Source organism: Perca flavescens, chromosome 4 (assembly GCF_004354835.1).
Source record: "Perca flavescens isolate YP-PL-M2 chromosome 4, PFLA_1.0, whole genome shotgun sequence".
Taxonomy (NCBI): domain Eukaryota; kingdom Metazoa; phylum Chordata; class Actinopteri; order Perciformes; family Percidae; genus Perca; species Perca flavescens.
The window spans coordinates 35,753,874-35,774,901 of record NC_041334.1 but is presented as its reverse complement, the minus strand read 5'-3'; the positions used below and the strand labels follow the sequence as shown (position 1 = coordinate 35,774,901).

At 42.6% G+C, this 21,028-nt stretch overlaps 1 protein-coding gene across 6 annotated transcripts in view; it reads left to right on the top strand.

The window, feature by feature from the left end:
- Positions 1-20,484, top strand: part of foxp1b (forkhead box P1b) — a 161,619-nt gene extending 141,135 nt beyond the window's left edge. For 5 of the 6 annotated variants that reach the window (XM_028575400.1, XM_028575404.1, XM_028575403.1 and 2 more), the window contains 10 exons: positions 3,810-3,917; positions 8,286-8,373; positions 9,644-9,727; positions 13,804-14,008; positions 14,172-14,248; positions 14,922-15,023; positions 16,277-16,398; positions 17,231-17,300; positions 17,517-17,683; positions 20,328-20,484. In XM_028575400.1, coding sequence (XP_028431201.1) covers positions 3,810-3,917; positions 8,286-8,373; positions 9,644-9,727; positions 13,804-14,008; positions 14,172-14,248; positions 14,922-15,023; positions 16,277-16,398; positions 17,231-17,300; positions 17,517-17,683; positions 20,328-20,472 — 1,168 coding nt within the window. In that variant the 3' untranslated portion in view covers positions 20,473-20,484. Of the gene's footprint in view, positions 1-3,809; positions 3,918-8,285; positions 8,374-9,643; positions 9,728-13,803; positions 14,009-14,171; positions 14,249-14,921; positions 15,024-16,276; positions 16,399-16,712; positions 16,883-17,230; positions 17,301-17,516; positions 17,684-20,327 lie in introns of all 6 variants that reach the window. The other variant, XM_028575405.1, reaches the window with a different exon arrangement.
- Positions 20,485-21,028: the final 544 nt, after the last annotated feature.

Below are 21,028 nucleotides of genomic sequence, written 5' to 3'. Positions count from 1 at the left end.
ATTGATTCACTCACTCCATCACACATTGTCGCAAGCGAGCAAGGAAGGTGAGCAGGTAAAGGCAAAAACCAGCCTCAGCTGAGGGCTCCATGAAACATCGGAGAAGACATAACGCAAGAGCTGGCAGCCCCTCCGCCTCGCGCTGACTGTCAGAGATTAAAGAAGATGTCTACAGCAGTTTAACACAAGCTTAAGTGAAGAAGGCAGTCTCAGTCTGAATATTTTCGCAATATCTTAGATCTGTCAGAAAACCAAGCAGGTGATTTTCATCCAGCCCATCTGCTCGAGGAAGTCGTGGATTACCTACCAAGACTTTCCAATGTGCAATAATGATCTGTGAATAGATGGCTGATACAAAGTGAACACAAAACATTGCTCATTAAATGCTGAATGATGCCAATTTAGATCCACACGACAAATAACCCTTTCTTGCGTTCATTTTGGAACATTTAATTCACGCAACTATCAAGAGCACTGTTCCTCTCCTTTTGATGATGCAGGCTCAATTCTGATCAGACTCCATGGGAAGAACATTTTATTAAGTATGGTTATTCTAAGCAAGGCTCTGAGAAAACGTCTGTGTTATAATCCAGGGATTTGAATAATCAGGTTGAAGATAATGGGCTGGGCCGGGCTGGGCATAAATAGAGAGCATCCACTCATCCTCCCAGTGCTGTGAACTTAATGAACTTTTAATTGATGCGGTTTTGCAAGTCCTTTTGTCATGCAACAGAAACAAGCCTCTCTGCTGATGGGCCTGTTTTCCCGACTGGCTTCAGATTGGTTTACAGCAGGCCCTAAGTACCATGTAGTTAGTTTCATGTGTCATATAAAATCTGCCCAGGCACAACGACGCCTGCAACTAAAACCTTAAGTGCATCCACAGGAATCACTCACCGGCTTTGCACTTCCGTCTTAAGGAAGGAGGAGAAATTCAATCACTGCCGGCTTGACACACCGAAGACGAGGCACGTGTTCCTGCTTTTACTTGTCTCAAAGAACACTCTGGCAAGGCAGGCTGGGATTTCTGTTTGTCTCAACAACATCTCTGATATGACCAGGGCCTGAGTCACTCAATCTGTCAGGCCGTGTTGTTTCCCAGCCCACGAACTGTGATGCATAGATGAAGATATACCCCTGTGAGCCAGGTCATCTTTATTCAATGATTTGCTTATTTAAATGAAATGTGGCTGATCTGTATCTGACACAAATTCCCAATACAGTGCTGCATCAGCTTTGTAAGGGGGAGCATCCTCGCAAAGCGCTTGGCCCACTTTACTTCCCAACAACCATCACAGCAATCTGTTAAGGAGATAAATAATCAGATTTGGCACAGCACTCCCATCTCTCTTGCCTTTCATTTGTCTTACACCAGAAAAAAAAAAAAAAAAAAACTGCTAATTAAATCATTTAGGGTAAACCATGCAGTGGCACAGAGAAGACGAACGGAAAGGATCGAGTACAGGGCCTAGAGAGTTGAAAACGGGGAGGGTTGCGGCTATGAATGGAGAATTGAGGGGGAGGACACAAGGGACTAGGCTAACATTAGTACCAATGGTGAGGGAGAGTGTTGTGACTGGCTTCACACACATTGTGGCCAAACTCTGACCTAGCATGGTGGACATCAATCTTCCCTTTTTTTTGCTGATAGATTGAGTCCATCAGCACACAACGCCATAGATCATGACTTATGGCCCAAAGCATCTCATCAAAAGAAGTGAACTAGAAAACAAGTGGCCAGCAGCTGTCTGAGTCATCTCTGTTTCTGTCTACACATAAACACAATGCAACACCTTTCGCTCCCGGTCTATAGGCACTTTAATGTTCCTTCTCCTCTAAAGGAAGCTGATGACGTGGTTTTCCTCATCGCTGTTACAGGATCATTAGAGTGTTCTTTCCCCAGGGCTGCCTGGCAATAAAAACATCCTGACAGACCTGTCGTGGGTGCAAATCAAATTTAACGCAACACAACTGCGGAGCGGTTTTCCTTAATATTTTTTAAACATTTTCTCAAATGGGACCAAACCCCATGAATCCTACACTCTTCTCCTATTACACTAATGTAGCTCATTTGGTTTAAATTCTGTCATTTACTACTGTTTAGCAATCCACCGTTTAAAAGGGCTCTTCTGCCACCAGCCCCTTGCAGCGCTTTGTGCTCACTGATTCCCACCACACTCCACATTTCAATTTCTTATTAATACAGAATTAACCAACAACCCTGCTCGCAAAGAATTGAAAAAGGATCTCTTTAAATTAAAAACCAGCGTTACCTTCAACAGTACACACATTTCCTTGTTAAAAACTCATTATTAATAGGTCTTCCGCCATCTATTTATTAGCTGTATCAAAACAGAGGTCTTAATGAGAATGCATTATTCATAATTGAATTTAAAAAAGAAATCTGAAAATATGAAGGAAAAAAAAAAGCTGCTAACCACATTCATGAATGCTTGACTGCTTCCTAATTGCAATGCAATTATCACATGTTATGAACAATGTGAACTCCTAAGCAAGTAATTATAACACAAGAAAACCTGTGACGACCTTTCAAATTTCCTACTTGAGGTACATCTTTACTAACAAATGAGATTTTAATCTGGACATCGGCATGTTTAATCCTGCAAACTTGGCACGCCATGGTTAGATTACTTTTTGTTTTAACTAATTCATTTTTGCATCCAGTTTTTTGAATCATAGCAGATGGATGATAGGCTAAACAATGCAACATGTTATTCTCGGTATTTATTTTTCCCTCTCTATCCTTAAAGACATCCCCTGAAGTAGTAGTATTAGACATGATCTCTTACTGAATATATGTATATAAATGAGATTTTAGTGGTTGGAGTTATTCCCACATGGCAACACAACCGTTTGGTGGTGTAATGAATCTCCCTATCTGGCCCGTTGTTTTAGAGAGCAGGGCTCAGATTGGAGGAGAAGCAGCAGCGTTGTGCTCACGAGCCACCAGAAGCACAGGTGGTAGCGATATAGGCCAGTCCCCCAGGCTCTTGTAGCTGAAAGTTGTGTGTCTTGTATAGTGCCTGTGTCCATATGGCTGCCTGTCTTGTTCTCCTAGCAGACACTGCCTCCACACAGGCCGCTTTCCCTCAGCGCTGATTGTGGTTAGCTGTGGTTCCACGCCTCTCGCCATATGGAAGAGGTTGTAAAGTTTGTTTTTCAGGGACGTTCCCGCTATTTAGACTGATTGTACGAAGCCATACGCTCCCCCGTAGATTCGGTGCTTGTCAGCCCCCGGTGACATGGATTGGTCAGTAGATAAATTGATACCAGGCGGGGATGTTTACAGTTTGTGCACGGTGTGAAAGCGCCTGGTGCTTTTGGGGGGTTTCATGTTGTGGTACACACTCCTCCAGGTGGGCTCTGGGACCTGATGCAGCAGGCAGTGCCGGGCAAAAGCAGCGGCTGAGGGAGCCCCCTAGCAGTCTTGATCAAAGTGAATTGCAACATGGCTCAGTGATACTAACTAATTACATATTGATTTGGTTGTGCTTTCGCAACACGAGTCCCTTCTTTTAAGAGAAGAGCAAGCAGAGATCACACAGGTACACTGATTCCACACAGGCCAAGGTTCACATATCAAGTTGAAGTCAAGGTTTTCATGTGGAAACTACATACAGTACACACAGGGAGGTGCTAACCAGGCATCAGCTTAACAGGAGAAACCATCTTCTGTGACCCCTCGTGACCACAGGCCTGTAACTGTGTTTCTATTCTAGAAAACTTTCAAAAAAAAAACAGTGTTTAATAATAGCTGTGTCTCTTTGTCTTGTGATTTTCTCTTTTAGATCCACACTAGAAGAGCATTCCCCACACAGTCACCCTCTCTATGGTCACGGTGTTTGCAAGTGGCCTGGATGTGAGGCGGTGTTTGATGATTTCCATTCATTCCTCAAGTAAGTAAAAGTCATAGTGGGAACTATGTTTCTGTCACAGTTTGTTTGTCCTCGTGTTGGGTGGATTACACGTTTTGTGACCCCCGGCGATCAGAGGCACTACAGGTGTGGCTGGTTGTTATTCCTGAGTGCGGGTGCCTGGGTTGGCCCTCTCTTGACAAGGGTACTGTGGCGGGGTCGCCTTCTGAGAACGGCATGGGCCTCTAATTCCTGTGATAAGCGCAGTTCCCATGGTGACTGGGGCCGTTTTTCCCAAACAAACAACGGTAGGATGTTTATCTGTGGCAGCCCACACTTAAGGCGCTCTGCATGTTTGCCCTTGTCACTGGACAGGGGGATTGGTGTGTGTGTGTGTGTGTGTGTGTGTGTCTTTGCCTTGCTCAGCTCTTTCTGTCTTTCTCTCTGTGCTTTATTTGTCTTTCCCTCTCCTTTCTCGTGCTCTTACTGTAGTTCTTTGACTTGTGTTTTGGTGTACAGTGTTGTTTATTTTATTGAAGGCCTGCACCTCAGCCCTGTGTTAAAATCAACCATGTGCACTGCACTTGGAGAGCTCCAGCTAAGTCAGCATCACCTGTGTAACAGGTTCGACTGCCTTCCCAGCCTGACACAGGCCTTTTTGTTTTGCATCATGTTTCCCAGTCTAAGTCAGACCGCTGGTTTACTAATCAACCCTATGTGCAGTGCTCTCTCAGTAATCCAACACATAACAGCGCCATGGTTACGGAGAGGATGAAAACATCTGCATTGTGGCAGCAGATCAATGGCTCACTGTCACCGCGGATTAGTCGCACTTTAAACAAGATATGACACAATTCCATTATCCTAAAACAAGCACTCAGCGAACACAGACGGAGAGAAAGGTGCAGCAGAGGGACGCCTCACAGGCAGCTGAAAGTTTTTGACTGTCTTTGTCAACATTTTGAATCCTCTTCATCGTTTACTTAAATCCACTTAGCGAGCAGTTGGCTTCAGAAAAGCGCATTGCTAAATTGTTTGGTAGTAAAGTACAATTTCTTTGCAAATGAAAAAAAAAAAAAAAGTTATGTATTTTTGTTTTTGTTTAATAAACGTCCTGTGACACATAGTTATTAAACCAGATATTACACACATAGACGCATATTTCAGCTTTCGGAGCACCCTCTTCAATCCATCACTATTTATTGTATTCCGACTTTGCCTCAACCTTTGTTTATAGAAGAGAGGGGAATTAAATTCCGTACTCCCGGTACAGCTCTGCCTTGAAAAGTCTCTAAGTGCACTCTGCTATGTTTTTACAAGTGTTTTTATCATGGCAACATCTTGTTTACTTTAGTTGCCTGCTCTAACTGCTCGGAACATGTTAAGAAAACATTTGGGGAGAGTCTCCACAAAGCTGCCTTTGTTTTTAACAGCAGGCAAGGGTGCAAGCCGCTCACCAAGGTGTTAACTCTCAAACCCTTAAGCACTTCCACATGAAACCCAGCAACTGATACTGCTGGCCCACCAAAAACAATATCAAAAATAAAAACAAAGACTAATAGTCTCCAAAGGTTGGGAGAAATGGTAAATATAAGAATATGTTGTCATGTTTCTCAGGTGTGTGTGTGTAGTGTGTAGTGTGTGTGTGTGTGGTGTGTGTAGTCAGCAGAACACAGTGTACTGTGTACCAGAGAGAAAGAAAGGTGAGGAGGACTCTTAACGTCAACCAGATTTCTGCTCCACTTGCCAACAGCAACAACTGACACAGAACTGAATGTTTTTTTTAAACTGTGTGTGTGTTTGTTCTATCTTTTTAAGAAAACATTACATACCTACACGCACTATCTTGATAAATACAAAGCACCAAATCCCTGTTCCTGTTTTCGGGTTCAGCACACAGAAGGGCGGGGTTAGGTTCGTAGCAGAGCCTGGTGTTGTTTTTTTATGAGGGGGTCAAGACCCTTCTCTTCAGTGTCCAGTCAAAGGTCAGAGCCTGTAAAACACTGCAGTGCCCTCTAGTGCTGCACTGTCGCTCTGTTGAAACCAATAAAACTCATCTCGCACACCTCAACACAAGTCATTGTTATGTAGAAGTTATGCTGCCTTGTACCACTGCAAACCATGCAGACAAGTGAAAAAAACACAAATAAGCCAAAAAATAAATTCATGTAAAATAACAATAAGATTAGTTTTAAGTGCTGAAATCCTGTACAAAAAGCATAAACTTAAAATGAATAATGATAATACAAGAAATCATTAGAAATCTTCTTTTTTAATGCATTTTAAATGTATATCCTACTGTAAAGATTTGTGCATTTCATTTCAAATTCGGCCCAACAGTGAAGAAGATAAAGCATCCTTAGAGACAGCCTTAAGCTCTGGGTATAGTCAATATAATTAGAAATTCTAAAGGAAGACAAAAATACATAGGAAAACTAACTGATATGTTAAAAGCCCACTGTTACAGGAATGTCTATTTAACTTGTTTTATTGTGGCAATTTACATTAGGGACTGTCATCCTGCCAGAGAGCTTTTAAAAGTGGCTTCATTTGAAGTCCAGAAAGTGACACATGCCAACGTTCATAGCCTCTCTCGATGTCAATTCCCCGTATCCCCTGCTCCCATGTCCAGACACTCCTCTCAAGGCTGCATTAGGGCCATTTGAATATTTCATTTCCTATTAATTATGCACTGTGACTCTCCATGTCATTAGAAGAAATAAAGTGGAATGTAACAAAGGATGAAAAGAAGCAGGGCACATGTCTCCTATGAACAGAGAAATTCCAAAGCTGCTCACGTAGGCCACCCTTCATTGAAAATGCAGTCTGTGCCAGTTAAATTGAAGTTGAAACGCCTTTACCTATTATTTTCTTCTTTGAAATTTAGTAAGATGTCCTGAAATGTTTACCAGTTTCATTTTCAGACCTACTTAATTAAATGAGCATGTATTTGACTCAAACAAATGGAAAGCCCCTGAAGAAGTCTAAATTGATTTCAGGAAATGGGGCTATTACCCACGCTTTCTTTGAATATGCCTTTTTAATTTCTTTTTTTGCCACAATAATTAACTTCAAGTGCTGAATGTATATCACAGTCATTTTGAAAAAAATGTATTATCAAAACACAATAGGAGGACCTGAAGGGGGGAAAAAAGACCACACTTCCCATAAAGATTTAAATCATTCACTTCAAGGTTGAAAATACCACAGCTGAACAGAAACCTTCACATTTCAAGCAGAGCACTATCAATTTTCCCTCCCTTCACATGCGTCTGTTTTCTGAGTGTCTGTGTGGTGTTTAATGCACAAATGTGTTGTCTGTACATAAAGCAATGGCTTCAAATTTATTGGGCCATCATCCCGCCAGCGCTGCTACTGTGCCTTCACAGGTTGACTCTGGCTATTTTTGATTTGCAGTAAATGACAGAAAAAGTGCATTTGAAAAGGCGGGCGCGTCACACACCTCTCTCCCATCTGCCGGCGCCACTGTGTGCACACAGACATTCCTGGTGACAGTGACCTACATGGTCACCGAAGATGTGATATAATTTATGATATATATAATATATTGGATCCATTAGCGAGCATAATGAAGTAGTGAAATGAAAGGGTATTTGTGAAATCAGTTCAAACATCCTGCTCGGATTATGATTAAATGATTAATGAAATGCCCCTGCATAAGCATTTTCAAACAGTAATTCATGCGGCGGCTGATAAAATTCCTCCAATCATATTTCCTTCACTCGTGAACCTTATCTCCACCATTTTATATAAATCACAGGAAAAAAAACCTGTCCGCTACCCAGCGAGCTACTTATTTAGATTAGTTATAAACGTGCAGGAAAGGAGAACATCTTCCCTGTATAAAATAATCACGCATAATTATATCCATAATTCAAGTTTGTGACAGATCCCATCTCCTCGTCCTGTTGTCCTCTGCGTTTTGGTCTGGCTTTATGTGAATTCACTTAATTACACAATTAACAGAAAACACACCAAAAAGGGGCAAATCCAACCAACAAGGCAAAAAGAAGCTAAAATTATGGCATTATGGCACTGGTGGATAATGTAGCAAAGGAGTTCAGCCTGAAATTCTTCAATCATTCCTCTTATCTGTGAGCTTTAGTTGGAGCAGACAGGACTGTCATCAAATATTAATTGTCTTTCTCATATGTTAAGAAGTACGTATTTCTGCTGGTTCTGCAGACATTGTATTTGTAGTCTTTAGTTCCATGTTAAAGGTCTGAGTCATATTTACCTAAGTGTTGCCACATATTCGCAATGCATTGTGCTTTACCCAATGAGCACATTGCCTCATTAAACCAGACATCTTTGGTTTCTTACATCTAAAAGGCTGCAGAAGTTGAAAGTCAAACTGACTGTTTTTTTTCTCTGTTTTTTGTTTTCCAGGCATCTTAACAATGAGCACGCCCTGGATGACAGGAGCACGGCCCAGTGTCGGGTGCAAATGCAGGTCGTACAACAGCTGGAGCTGCAGGTATTGTCTCTCAGTTTGTTTTGGCAAAAATATTTATGTGTCTTCTTCTCCTGACACTTCCTCAGTGTCTGCCGAAAACCCTCCGCGTCCGTCCGATATCACCCACGGGGTCACTCTAAAGGAGGCAGCAGAGTGAAATAATTTTGTACATTTGCAAGTAACCAGTCATTAAAAATGTGTTATGTATGCATGACAGCCAGGAAAAGATATATGAAGGGCCTGGGGCTAAGTAGAGAAGATAATTACATTTTGAATTTTACTGGGTTTTAAAGTTATTTATGACTTTTAACTGTTTGGCACCAACAATAAAACACTTGGTGAAATGCCTGGGCAGCATTGTGTGGATAGGCGCTCAATGTTGAGTGACAGAAAGGTTATTGGAGCCCACCGCAAAAAAAAAACGTTTGATAAGTAGTGGGTTTAATACAATTTACCCTATGTGTGATCTTTAATTGTCTTTTTCTGCGAGAAAGAAAAATCTGCAAGTCTACATTAAGAATGCACTTATGGAAAAATACTTGGTTAACTGTCATTCCATTAGGATGTCCATGTAATGGCCAGTGTGTCATATGTGTGTCTGTGTGCAAATGGTGAACACTATGATAATGTAAGCTTGCACTTATTTATAAGGATTACAGGGAAAAATAAAACCAACCATCCCATAAAACTGTGTGTTTTTATTAATTAGCTGCTGCTACAGTTGTAAAGTAAATACAGCAAAGATCAAATTTAATGCTTTCCAGATTTTATGCAGCATTCACTTGTGGTTCAAATTTTTGCCACATAATACCAAAATAATTACTGATAATGGATATAGAACAGTTGTGGTTTACTGGATGTTAACCTTAAACAATGAGAGTTGAGTTGCTTAAACATTACACCACACCAACGTCCTGTTATTTCCGCTCTGGTGGTGTATTATCCAGAGGGATGGAGCAAAGCTTTATCAGACACAGACTTCCTCTACATGCAGCCTATCACCATAATTTAAGCTGGCAGCTAAGACAGCGCTGAGTTTCAATGAGACGTAGTATGTTTTAACCTTGAATTGAAGACAGTAGTTAGGTTTCCTGAAGTGCAGAGTTATTGACAGCTTCCAAAAGCATTTTCAAAACAAATTATTAGACAGTCCCAAGACAAAAAAAGGATAGATTTGTTCAAACACTGTAAAAGATGCCTTCTCTGCAAAAGGCATGTGTGGAATTAATAAAAGTATAGATTTTTTTTTGTTCACAAAAAAAATCTAATATGTTCTCTTTCCCCATTACAGCTATCGAAAGACAAAGAGCGTCTGCAAGCTATGATGACGCACCTTCATGTCAAGTCCACGGAGCCCAAAGCCACCCCACAGCCGGTGAGTGGCGACCCAGTCATACGTCTCTTTCTTGTCCCTCCCCCATCCTTTTGTTTGTCTTAATTGGCACACATGTATTCATTAATCCCTTCCTCCATCTTCTTATTTATCTGCTAAATAAAAACAGCTGTTCTCTTGAGGGAGGCAGTAAATATTGTTTGGACCACATCTGCTGACATCCGAGATTCAATTTGGTGTCTGTGATGAACTGGATGCACACACTCTACACACCCCAGAGAACTAGTGCGTGTTTGGGCAGACAGGAAAGATGAGAAAGCACAGGAAAATAGAAATACAGAAATAATAACAGACTATATTTTATAAATAAAATATGTCATTTATTTTAAGAGCTTTTAACAGCAAAGTTACAGAGTGCTTTCCTGCCAGATAACATAAAATATAAGAAACATTTATTAAAATACCAACAACAAATTCATCCATGTAGAAAAATGGAAAGAAAAAAAAGACTGTGAATGAGACAATATCGTATGGTGAAACAGTTGAAGCAACATATTAAAATTGTAATATTTCATGTAGAGGCTGAAAATAAGATATTATTGCTTGATATGTAGAGATATAAGAAATTGGTTACTGATGTTGAAAGAAACATTCTAAGCTTAATGTATTGTCAATTTAAAATATAGGTGGTAGTAGCACCTGCTGATTTAGATTTTAATATAGATTTTTCTATGATAACAGGTGCTTTGCTGAGGACATTTAAATCCTCATTTGGGCTTTAAAAAATCAGCCATCTTTAAAATGAGTAAAATTACATCAACGCTAATCTTGAGCCTAGGTGTAATTTAGTTTTACATTAAGTCAACTGTTTTTACCGTGATTAAGTTGTAGTCTTAACTTAAATGTTGTTTAAGGTTAAGTTTGGCAACAAAATAGACACCAGAGTGAAATTAAAATCTTGCAGGATGAGGAATGAAACAAAAATGTCTTACTGGTGATTAACCAAAAAATTCTCTAGATGAACAACTGAAACTTTGAGTAAATGTACAAGGAGATCAATGTATTATCTTCTTGACACATTCCAGACATCATGCTTATCACTCTTAATATATGCCCTGCGATAATGCCCACTGCTTAATCCCTATCCTGTAGGGGCAAGGGCTTAACATATGGCATTTAAGTGGCTGTGCTATTTTGTCATGTTTAAGAAGGGGCCTCACCACCATATTTCAGTCTGTATGACAGTTCATTCAGTGATCATTTCACAGCGAGAATCTGAAATCACGCTCACACAGAATGCACAGTATGCATGCAGGAGTCTCGTCTCTCAGCGCACTGTGCGGCTTGGATCATTTATTTAGAGAGTCAGAGAGGTGGCTGTTGACGCACCAACATAAACTGCCTGGAGATGTCGAGCAACAATAGACTCCGTTAAAGCTGCGTGTGTCACACACACTGATCGTGTAGATTAGAGTACATATCGAGGGCTCTGACACAGGGACATTTGTATATGAAAAGTGGTAGGAGCGGCAGATAGCATCTTGAGTTCACTACCTCTCCTCTCTCCCCGGGGCCTGTGAGAATGGCTGTGTCAGAGCTCAGTGGTAACGCTCTCAAGGGGGTAAGCTGGGATTTTTATTCAAATAAATAGACTCCTATTCTCCAGCGCCACTTTGCCTGCTGCTATGAAATGCTATGATATATATGTCTGGCTTTGGCTGGATGAGTGGTGGACTTACACAGGTCAGGGCCCATGGCCCCACTGAGGTTTTAGTGATATTGCAGCATCAGAGGTGTCTACCAAAAAAAAAGAAAATATCCTTTTGAGGAGATGCAGAATCAGAGTATTCTCAGAGCTGACTGGAGATACAGCCACTCTGAAGAAACAATTGTGTTCTTCCAGTAATGGCTAGTTCTGCTTTTCTGCCGTTCTGTGCTGTTGCGTTTAATAAAGGCGTGTATAAGTAGCCAACTGTCATAGCAAAGTAGCTGGTTTACATTTAGTTATAATTAAAGACAAACAAACTGATACTGTGCATGCACAACGCCAAATGAATAGGATTCATTTTATTCTTCTGAGGTGGATGGGAGCGGGGGAAGATCAAAACCAAATGTGCCACATTAGCAATGTGTGTTTCTGTGTGTGCGTGTGTTTGTATTTGCCTGTGTGTGTGTGTGTGTGGGTGGGTGTCTGCACTTGGTGTCACTAAGCATTCTTGTCAGAAATCTGACCTTTTACGCCATACATAATTAAGGAGGGACTTTTTGTTTATTTTCTTTAGCAGCTTGCCGAGTCAAAGCCAGTATAATTAGATCACCAATTACCATTTAATTAATTTCAGTCTGAAGTCTCATTTTGTCTAGGCACTGGAGTGAGCCCAAATGGTGAGGCAAACAAAGGCAAGGCTATTACCAGCCTGTCTGGCCTATTGTTGAAGCCTCTCTGTGTTTATGGCCAGGGAATATGGATGAAACATGAAACAAAGCCTGCTAATCCACAGGAAGAGAAGTCAACACCGCAGCCTCATTCTATTGATAGCATTGTGTCAGAAACACGCAAACCCAAGTGTGATTTATTTTGTTCATGATTTAGAATAACACGTCTCCGGCTACCGTTGGTGAGGATGTAGTCTACGTTTGTGGATCCCAGCAGTAATCCAAATTATTTGGGCAGACTCTGCCAAAAAGCCATAGTTCAGCCTCCAAAACATAAATAGACATTGTGAGGAGTTGGACACATGTCTGTTTAAGTGGGAGAATAAGAAAACAGAAATGTCGATCATTTTATTTAGAGCAATTTGCAACTTACGTTAAGGTCTATTTTTTTTGTAAAAATACAATAACAAATAAAACAAAACAACAATATTGTTATGACAGTGTCATGTCAACACTAAAATCTGGGGATGCCAATCTTTAATTTCTCATGTCTTTATTATTCCTGTTGGAAATGATTGTAATTGTAATAGAATGTAAAATATTTGGTGGCTGAAAAGGATCTGTGTTGCTGTGTACAGTCACTTGTCTGTTCACTTTCACCTTCGTCAAACGACTTGTGATCCCTCGTAATCATCAAATGATTTCAAAGATGAGATGTGTCAAAGATGACCCTTTTTCTAGCTCTCCATTTCTCTCTCTGTATTTTCTCTGCTTTCTTTTTCTCACAGTCCGAAGTCATGTTTAATTTGGATACTGGCCTCCTTCGGCAAATTAGCAATTAGAACAATTTTGTGGGAATATGTATATGTGTCATTAGTTTTCCTGCCAATTAATAGCTGGATCAGGGGGTCAGGCTAGAATTTTCCACTTGACTGCTGCTCCAGTATGGAGGCTTGGTGCTTGGCTCGGAGCCGCCACAGCTGCTGGAAGCAATGCTATACCTTTGGAGCACTTGCCATAATTAGTTTACCTTGTAGCCATTATTACTTAAATCCCTCCTCCTCCTTAGTCCACCCAACCCATCCGCACTCACAGGCTTCAGTGGTAAAAACCAAATATTCTCTGCATGAGGCTGTCCGTGGAAATACTGTGATGCCATCTTTACCACGGCCATCGTGCCTCTGATGATGGAGGTCAGTCAGATACAGTAGTTAATCATCAGATCACCTCCATAAGCAGCTCCTAATTAGAGTCCTCACAATACAATTTCAGCTTGTAATTAGCCCAGATTGGCTTCTTCCTCTGGCTGCCTTATTAGCGGGGCTGCTCAGCGGTAGGTGAGAATCACACCGTCATTTTTCAGAGCTGTTCGGGCCGCCCATCTTCCCTTCTCCGCTCAACCCTCACTGGTTACCACGGACCCACAGTGGGTAGATAAGGTGGGGGGTGTTGTCCAAACAGGACAAGAGGGACAAAAGATTAAACAGAGGCGGTGAAACAGAGAGCTGGAATAGCAGAGCGTAAAGAATAGAAGAGGTTGGGAGTGGAGGAGCGGTGCTCCGGGGTTGTTTTCCAAACATTTCGCAAACGTTCATGGATCATCTCAGGGCCGGCCTGCAATTAGAGAGGAGATATGCATAGTCAATGAGGCGTCTGAGACACAGGGGTAATTAGACAACTAATTGTGCTCTTGTCTGTCTCTCTGTGTCGCTCTGTTTGTTTGGTCTCTATCGGGTTTCCAGCTCAACCTGGTGTCCAACGTCACATTGTCCAAATCGGCCCCCGAGGCCTCTCCTCCTCTGAGCCTGCCCCGGACACCCACCACACCCACAGCACCTCTAACACCCCTGTCCCAGACCCACTCCGTCATCACAGCCAACAGCCTCCACAGCGTGGGCCCCATGCGACGACGCTACTCGGAAAAATACAACATGCCCATCTCTCCAGGTACTGCAGGATGAACACGCATACTCACATGTACAAATAAACACATAGAACCTTCCCCGTTCAATCATGCACATGACACGCAAACCACACATAATGCATCTGTACATACTGTACACGCAACCTTGTAATCATGCTAATATTTGTGTTTGTTCCCTGTGTGCAGATCTCAGTCAGAACAAAGAGTTTTACATGAATGCAGATGTTAGACCGCCGTTCACGTATGCCTCACTAATAAGACAGGTAAGGACTCTGCTTGTGCTTTTTAATGTGTCGATATTTTAACATGCTTCACACTTTCCAGTTATAGCAAGAAATACAGCAGATATGCACTCAGCTATTTGGAAAGCCACAAACTGCATTTCTTTGACTTATTTCTCTGTTCCTTCCTTGTTAAATTTTCAAATGCAATTTAGACAGAGCTGCAGATTAACCATCTTCAAATGAGTGCAAGAATGCGTACGGGATTCAAAAAACAGCCACATATGACAATTGCATTTGATTAAGCATTTCAGTGGCTGTGATTATTACCAAATTCATTTCACACAACAGTAGGGATGAACCTGTTTTAAGATGGCCAGTCAATTATCGCTGGGCCGCAGTAATCTGGGATCTCAGGAATTAATCTGAGCCGGCCATAATTGCTGCCCTGTAATCTGCCTGAGAAATGTTTTCGCTTGCCCTTCATTTACACCCACAAAAGAAAATATATTCAAATCTGCCATTTTGAATAAGAAATGCAGAAGACTTCTATAAACAGAGCTAGCAGTACACTTTACATGGACAGTTTCTTTGCTGTTTGTCTGTGTTTTTCTCAAGAGAACACACAAACCTGCATGCCTCTTGTGAATTATTGATCACTTTGTGAAGGGAGCAAAATTGTAAATGTTTGTTTCTGTCACTGTTCCTCATCCAGGCAATTCTTGAATCTCCAGAAAAGCAGCTAACACTAAACGAAATCTACAACTGGTTCACACGAATGTTTGCATATTTTAGGCGCAACGCAGCGACGTGGAAGGTAATTTTGCTGTTCCTCTATTCTTCTTTAAAGCAGCACCAGAGGAGAAGGAGACATTGTGTTGATGTTGGGGAGAATTAAATGATAGCCAGGCATAAAACTGTTATAAATGAACCTTTACCCAAACACATAACAATGCTCCATTTATTCTGTCCAAATGAACCACCCTTTAAACAAACATATGAACCACATAGAAAAATCAAGGAGAGGACTATGTGCATTCTTGTAAAAAAGAAAAAGAGAGAGAGAGAGAGAGAGAGAGAGAGAGAGAGAGAGAGAGAGTGGAAAAATGAAACAGTTTCCCTCTTATATGTGGGGATGTTCTGTTGGTAGGTGGCATTAGTTCAACGTAGCTGTGCTCTGCCAGTGACTCCTGGCTGAGCCCCTTGCACTCACTTCAGAAGGGAACACTCTGTTTTCAACCAGGCCACAAACACACCACGCACACAACAAAAACAAAACAACAATCTTAAAAAAAAAAAAAACAGGAATTACTGGAGTCAGAGAAACTTGTATTTGAATGAGGAAGGCAGTGACAAGCAGGAAGCATTGAAAGCCTCTCCTAAGCCTTAGCTAATTTGTCACACACACACACACACACACACACACACACACACACACACACACACACACACACACACACACACACACATACACTATCACCACCCTGCTCTACCCCCGTCCTCCATCAGCTCTTGCTGACAGCCCTTGCATAGGGGCACATTGGTGTTATAACCACTGGATTCCACAACTCTCTCTCCACATACACACTTAGTATATACACGTGCACTCAGCATAGCTCCTGCAATAACAAAGGGATGATATATGCAGGCCTACTTTCATGCCTAAATGATTTGGATTGGATGCTGGATTTAACTTTTTAATAGGTCTTTTATTCTCACATTGTAGTGGGGAAATGACCAGAACCTTCTCTAGTCAGTGCAAATATGATAATTAGTAGTGTTCGGTTTCTATATCTTACGGATCAGAAAGGGCAGCTTTATGAATTGCAAGAAAAAAGGATGTCACTAACTCTTTTGCCATGGAAACCAGAAATATTTGTGTGTTGTTTAAGTCATTTGAAATTTCAGGGCCATTTGCTGCCAATAACAATCTGGTTTATGTATTGTTTTCATTCATCCAGTGTCAAAATATTTCTTCTTTGATATGACATTTTTCTTTCCCATGCAGACATGTTTACTGTTCTGATAGCAACTTTTTCTTCTTTCTCTTTGTTTTTACACCAACTGAAGAATGCAGTCCGGCATAATCTTAGTCTTCACAAGTGTTTTGTGCGGGTAGAAAACGTAAAAGGGGCTGTGTGGACAGTCGACGAAATAGAGTTCCAAAAGAGACGGCCTCAAAAGATCAGTGGGTAGGTTTGGCCTTTTTGAGCCGTGACCAGCATCGGTCTCACCTTTTACTGATGGGAAGAAGATCCTACTGCTGCTGCTGCTGCTGCTCCATCTCATTGTCTGTGTGCCATAACCTCCAAAGTCCCCGCTTGCTTTGGTGTGCCTCCCCTTCATGCTCTCAGAAGCCTTTTGCCCACGATGGCTTATTCTCATTGTGATCCTCACCCTCTCCTCCCTGTTTCTGTCTGTTTGTGTGCCTGTCTTCTGTCTGTCCTGTCGATCACTGCATCTGCATCTGGCCGTCTCCCCCTTCCCCGTTGGTTTGCTTTCCCAGGGTGCCATTCGCACCAACCTTTCCCTGCATAAGTGCTTTGTGAGAGTAGAGGATGAGTTTGGGTCCTTTTGGACTGTTGATGATGAGGAGTTTAAGCGCGGCCGCCACATACAGCGAGGCCGTCCTCGGAAATACGCCGCTGATGAAAACTTTGATGAGCTGCTCGTACAGTAAGCACTTCCGCCTGCCCTTGTAAACTCCAGAGGCCCAGCCCCACCTGCATGCTCCCCCCTCAGTGTTGTCATCATGCTTTTTGTGTTGAGCGTCATGCATCATGCTTTCACAGGATCTGCCTCCATCCACTTATTCTTTCTTCTCAAAGTGTTAAAGATAGGTGTGTGGTGTTGTCAAGTGATTGAACATCTTAGAACTATAGCCACATTACTACACCAGTAAATGTATTTAGTTCTTATACAAAGTGCATTGATTTCTTTTTATGAAATCAGATACTGTAGCTAAGGAATGCATGCTTGGTGAGACATGGATCTGTGGTTCTAATTAAATTTTTCGTTTTGCAGAAGTCCAGCCTTAGTGAAGAACATTCAGACCAGCTTGGGCTATGGTCCGACCCTCTCTGCTGCCTTCCAGGTAAAAAAATAAATTAAAAAAAGTGACCTCATCTTTAGCTGCCTCACAACTTTTAAAGACCGTAAATAACAAAAGTCTCTCTCCATCTCATACGGCCAGTCACCCTACTCCTTGTTTTTAAGAGGATGTACTGGTGTGATGAGTGATGGGCAACTGAGAAAGTGCTGACAACCCTCTTCCGTTTCACAATGTAATGCTTTGGGCTTTGCTTTTCAGGCTTCAATGGCAGAAAACAACATACCTCTATACACTACTGCTTCCATTGGAAGTCCCACCCTCCACTCCCTGGCTAACGCCATCCGCGAGGAGATGAATGGAGCGATGGACCATGGAAACAGCAACGGCAGTGACAGCAGCCCGGGACGCTCGCCCCTGCTAGCTATGTGAGTGGCACACGCGCTTTCTATCTCCACCACAGTCTGTGTAAGAAAAGAAAAGAGGAGAAAAGAGTTTCAGACGCTTACTCCACTGAGACAGCAACACTCTAAATAGATTTAGTCAGAAAATGATTTCAATTCCCACCCAATGTGCTCTAAAATGACCCAATACATGGCATTAGATGAAACAGAAACAATGAGGACAATAAATAAAGTGAACGGGGATGATATCGGAGTGGTGTGTGGGGTCATGGCCAGAGCTGTGGCTGGCCTCCCTGCAGAAAAAGGAAACTCCACCTTTTCGAAGGAAGAAAAGACCGGAGCCCCTCTGTTATTTTAACAGTGAGTTTATGAACTCTACTTATGTGTCCTGCTGTCCGTCTGAGTCCCGCCATAATCAGCATTCCAATTTGTTCAAATATTTACAAAATGCCAGAACGCAGAGTGACAGAGCTGTTGGCTCCGACACGGTGAAACATGAACTGCATTCAGAAACACCTCTGAGCCGCTGAAAAGAAAAACAACACAAAAGCATAATTAGTCTGGAGGACATCATCCAAGATTCTCGTGTAGGAAAGTTGCGGTCGGCCTGGAAACCACAGCTCCCCGTTTACTTGTTGTATAGGAGTGTCTGCTAAGTTGTTTGAAGCCTAAAATAATACAGCACACGCTGCATCGTTTCCAGATGTGGGGGCAGACCACCGACTCGGGGATGGCCTCCTGAAATGTCTGAGCTTGGGGGAAATTCTGCCTGAAAACAAAAAAGGTGCAGTAATGAGCTCCTGGCCAAATGGAGGAAAGTGCCATCCCTAATCACTGTGAACATAGCTCTGAGCATGGCTGTGGAACAGGAAAGGCAGAGACAGGATGGGTGTGCTGGCCTAAAGGCAGCCTGCTTCTCCCTCTGCCCCTCTGCTTCTATCTTTAGGCTGATGGAGCTCACAAACTCCTTCTCCATAATTATGTCTATAAGCTTTATGCAAGCACAAAATGAGCAAAATCTGTTTTCTTTTGCTTTTAAAGAAGTTTATTCTCGTATTAACAAAACATACCCAGTGTTTCTTGCCTACAGATTGAGCATTAAACCGTAACATATTGCAGCACCATCACTGGAAGTCTTCTCTTGCTCAGAGATTAAGAAATAAACTAACATCAACAACAAGAACTATCCCTGTGTTACCACGATGCTTCGGTTTACACTGTTCCACATGCAAGTTCATCACCACTGTTCAATTGTGACGGGTGTTTTCCACATGTGCCAGTGTTCTGCTGGTTGACAGGACACTGTGTTTCAACACTGCAAAGAAACCCGAGCACTTGTCTTTAAACAGCCAGATGAGAATCAGGTATCCAGAGAAGGTTAATTATAGGCAGAAGTGTAGAATCAGCATGCAGTTCAATAGCATAATAATAACAATTTCATGTCTGCCCTGCAGCCACAGAGTCAGACCTGAGGCAACGACACTTGTGGAGTTACTTTGATGTGAAAATGATAGAAAAGCTGACTTTACTTTTTCCCCTTTTTTTAAATTCACACACAAATATGTCAGTTCATTAGCATAATAACGAGTTTCTCCATCATAATAGTTGCAAATCACACGAGACATCCTGGTGTGAATGAATCAAATGCGGGCTTTGGTGATGAAGAATGTGGCAGTCGTCCCTCGTTGTTGTAGTAAATGAGCCCGGTGCCTCGTCCTGACACCGCTCTACCTCCACTACAGCAGCCTGGCACCGCGGCGGGTTAGAGCGCCATGTCCCTTGCAGCTGCTCATAATGCTTTTCCTTTTTTCTCCTCCTTTCTGCCACAGCCAGGCCTCCTCTCTCCCTTTGCTTTATTCCTGCTCTGTTTCTGTAATGAGAAATTTGGCAGATCCCATCTCTTTAGTGGCTCTTTTGCCCAGGCTGAGCTCGGGAGGGGGGGGGGGGCTCATGTTTTTTGCCTTGTTTACAAGTGACAGCGTTATTATTCTCATAAGGGCTCTGTTTCTTATCATAGTGTTGTGCCGAATGCGCCGCTGCTGCTCTCCTCGCGCGCCTCTCCTGCCAGCGCTTTTCTTCCCTTATTGACACTTGCTTGAAAATATGCATTAATTCTGGAGTTTAAAGCATGTACGGCAGTGTCTGGTCGCTGTGTTTGCTTGAAGTTGATTAATGATAGAAGCCGGCTCGGGGTCGTCCTCTGGAGACCCGCCTCGCAGGTTGTGCATGTTAACGAGCAGGAAGGGGAACACACAGCGCGCCGCTGATCCTCCGCCACCAGGAGGCTGACAACGGCAGCCCACTCGCTCTGCAGAGTACATTCTCTCCTCTCCTCGTCTCACGTTGTTAATCTTCCTCATTTATCAATTCTAAGTGAATACCCTGTTGTCGGTTGCCATGAAAATAAAAAAGCCTGCAGCTTTGCCGGGATTGGAATACCTCAAAAGAAAGCTGAAATTATCATCAGCACCAGTGAGGCCCCCACTCACAGTCTCATTGAAGCCAGACATTTGTTTTTGTTCCCGTTTCTTTCTTTATAAACAGAATCAGCACAGGTCTGTATCGTTGTGTGCCTCCGTGTGTGAAAGGTTATAAAAAAAAAGAATTTAAGAAAGTTAAGGATAGCAGAACTGGAGCCATATTTATTTTCTCTCTTCTCCTCCTCCAGGCATCACATCAGCGTTAAGGAGGAACCACTGGACCCCGAAGACCACGAAGGGCCCCTCTCCCTGGTAACGACTGCCAATCACAGTCCAGATTTCGATCACCACAGAGATTACGATGACGACCAGGGCCACGACGACATGCTGTAAGGCTAGCGCTGCCCCCCGGCCCCCCCTCCCCCCCCCCGGCCCGGCCTCAGAGGCAGAGGCAGTCTGGGTCATCTGGGAGACGGAAACGCTCCGCAGATAACAAACACTGAACTGCAGTCTCAGCCACTGATGACAGCGCTCAAATGTCTCCGAGTTCACTTTTTTTAGTGCCATTACAATACCTAGCAAGAACACACACACAAAAACACAGAATACGCCCCCACATGAGGGATTTTTGTTCTTTCTCTCTTTCTACTTTTGATTTAAGTAAAGCTCAAAAAATGAAACTTCAATGCTACTCATGTGCGGGATGGACTTGTTTGGTACGGCGGTCGACGTGCTCGTGGTCAGAGACCCTCGCCGTGCAGCCAGGACGGACTGCACTCAGCGGACTGAAAGAGGGGTTGTGTCTCTCCCCAGCCCACCCCCTCCGCTCTCTCTCTCTCTCTCTCTCTCTCTCTCTCTCTCTCTCTCTCTCTCTCTCTCTGACTCTTTCAGACACACACATCTGACCACAAACTCAAGAGAGAGAGGATGACTGACGTTTAATTTACAC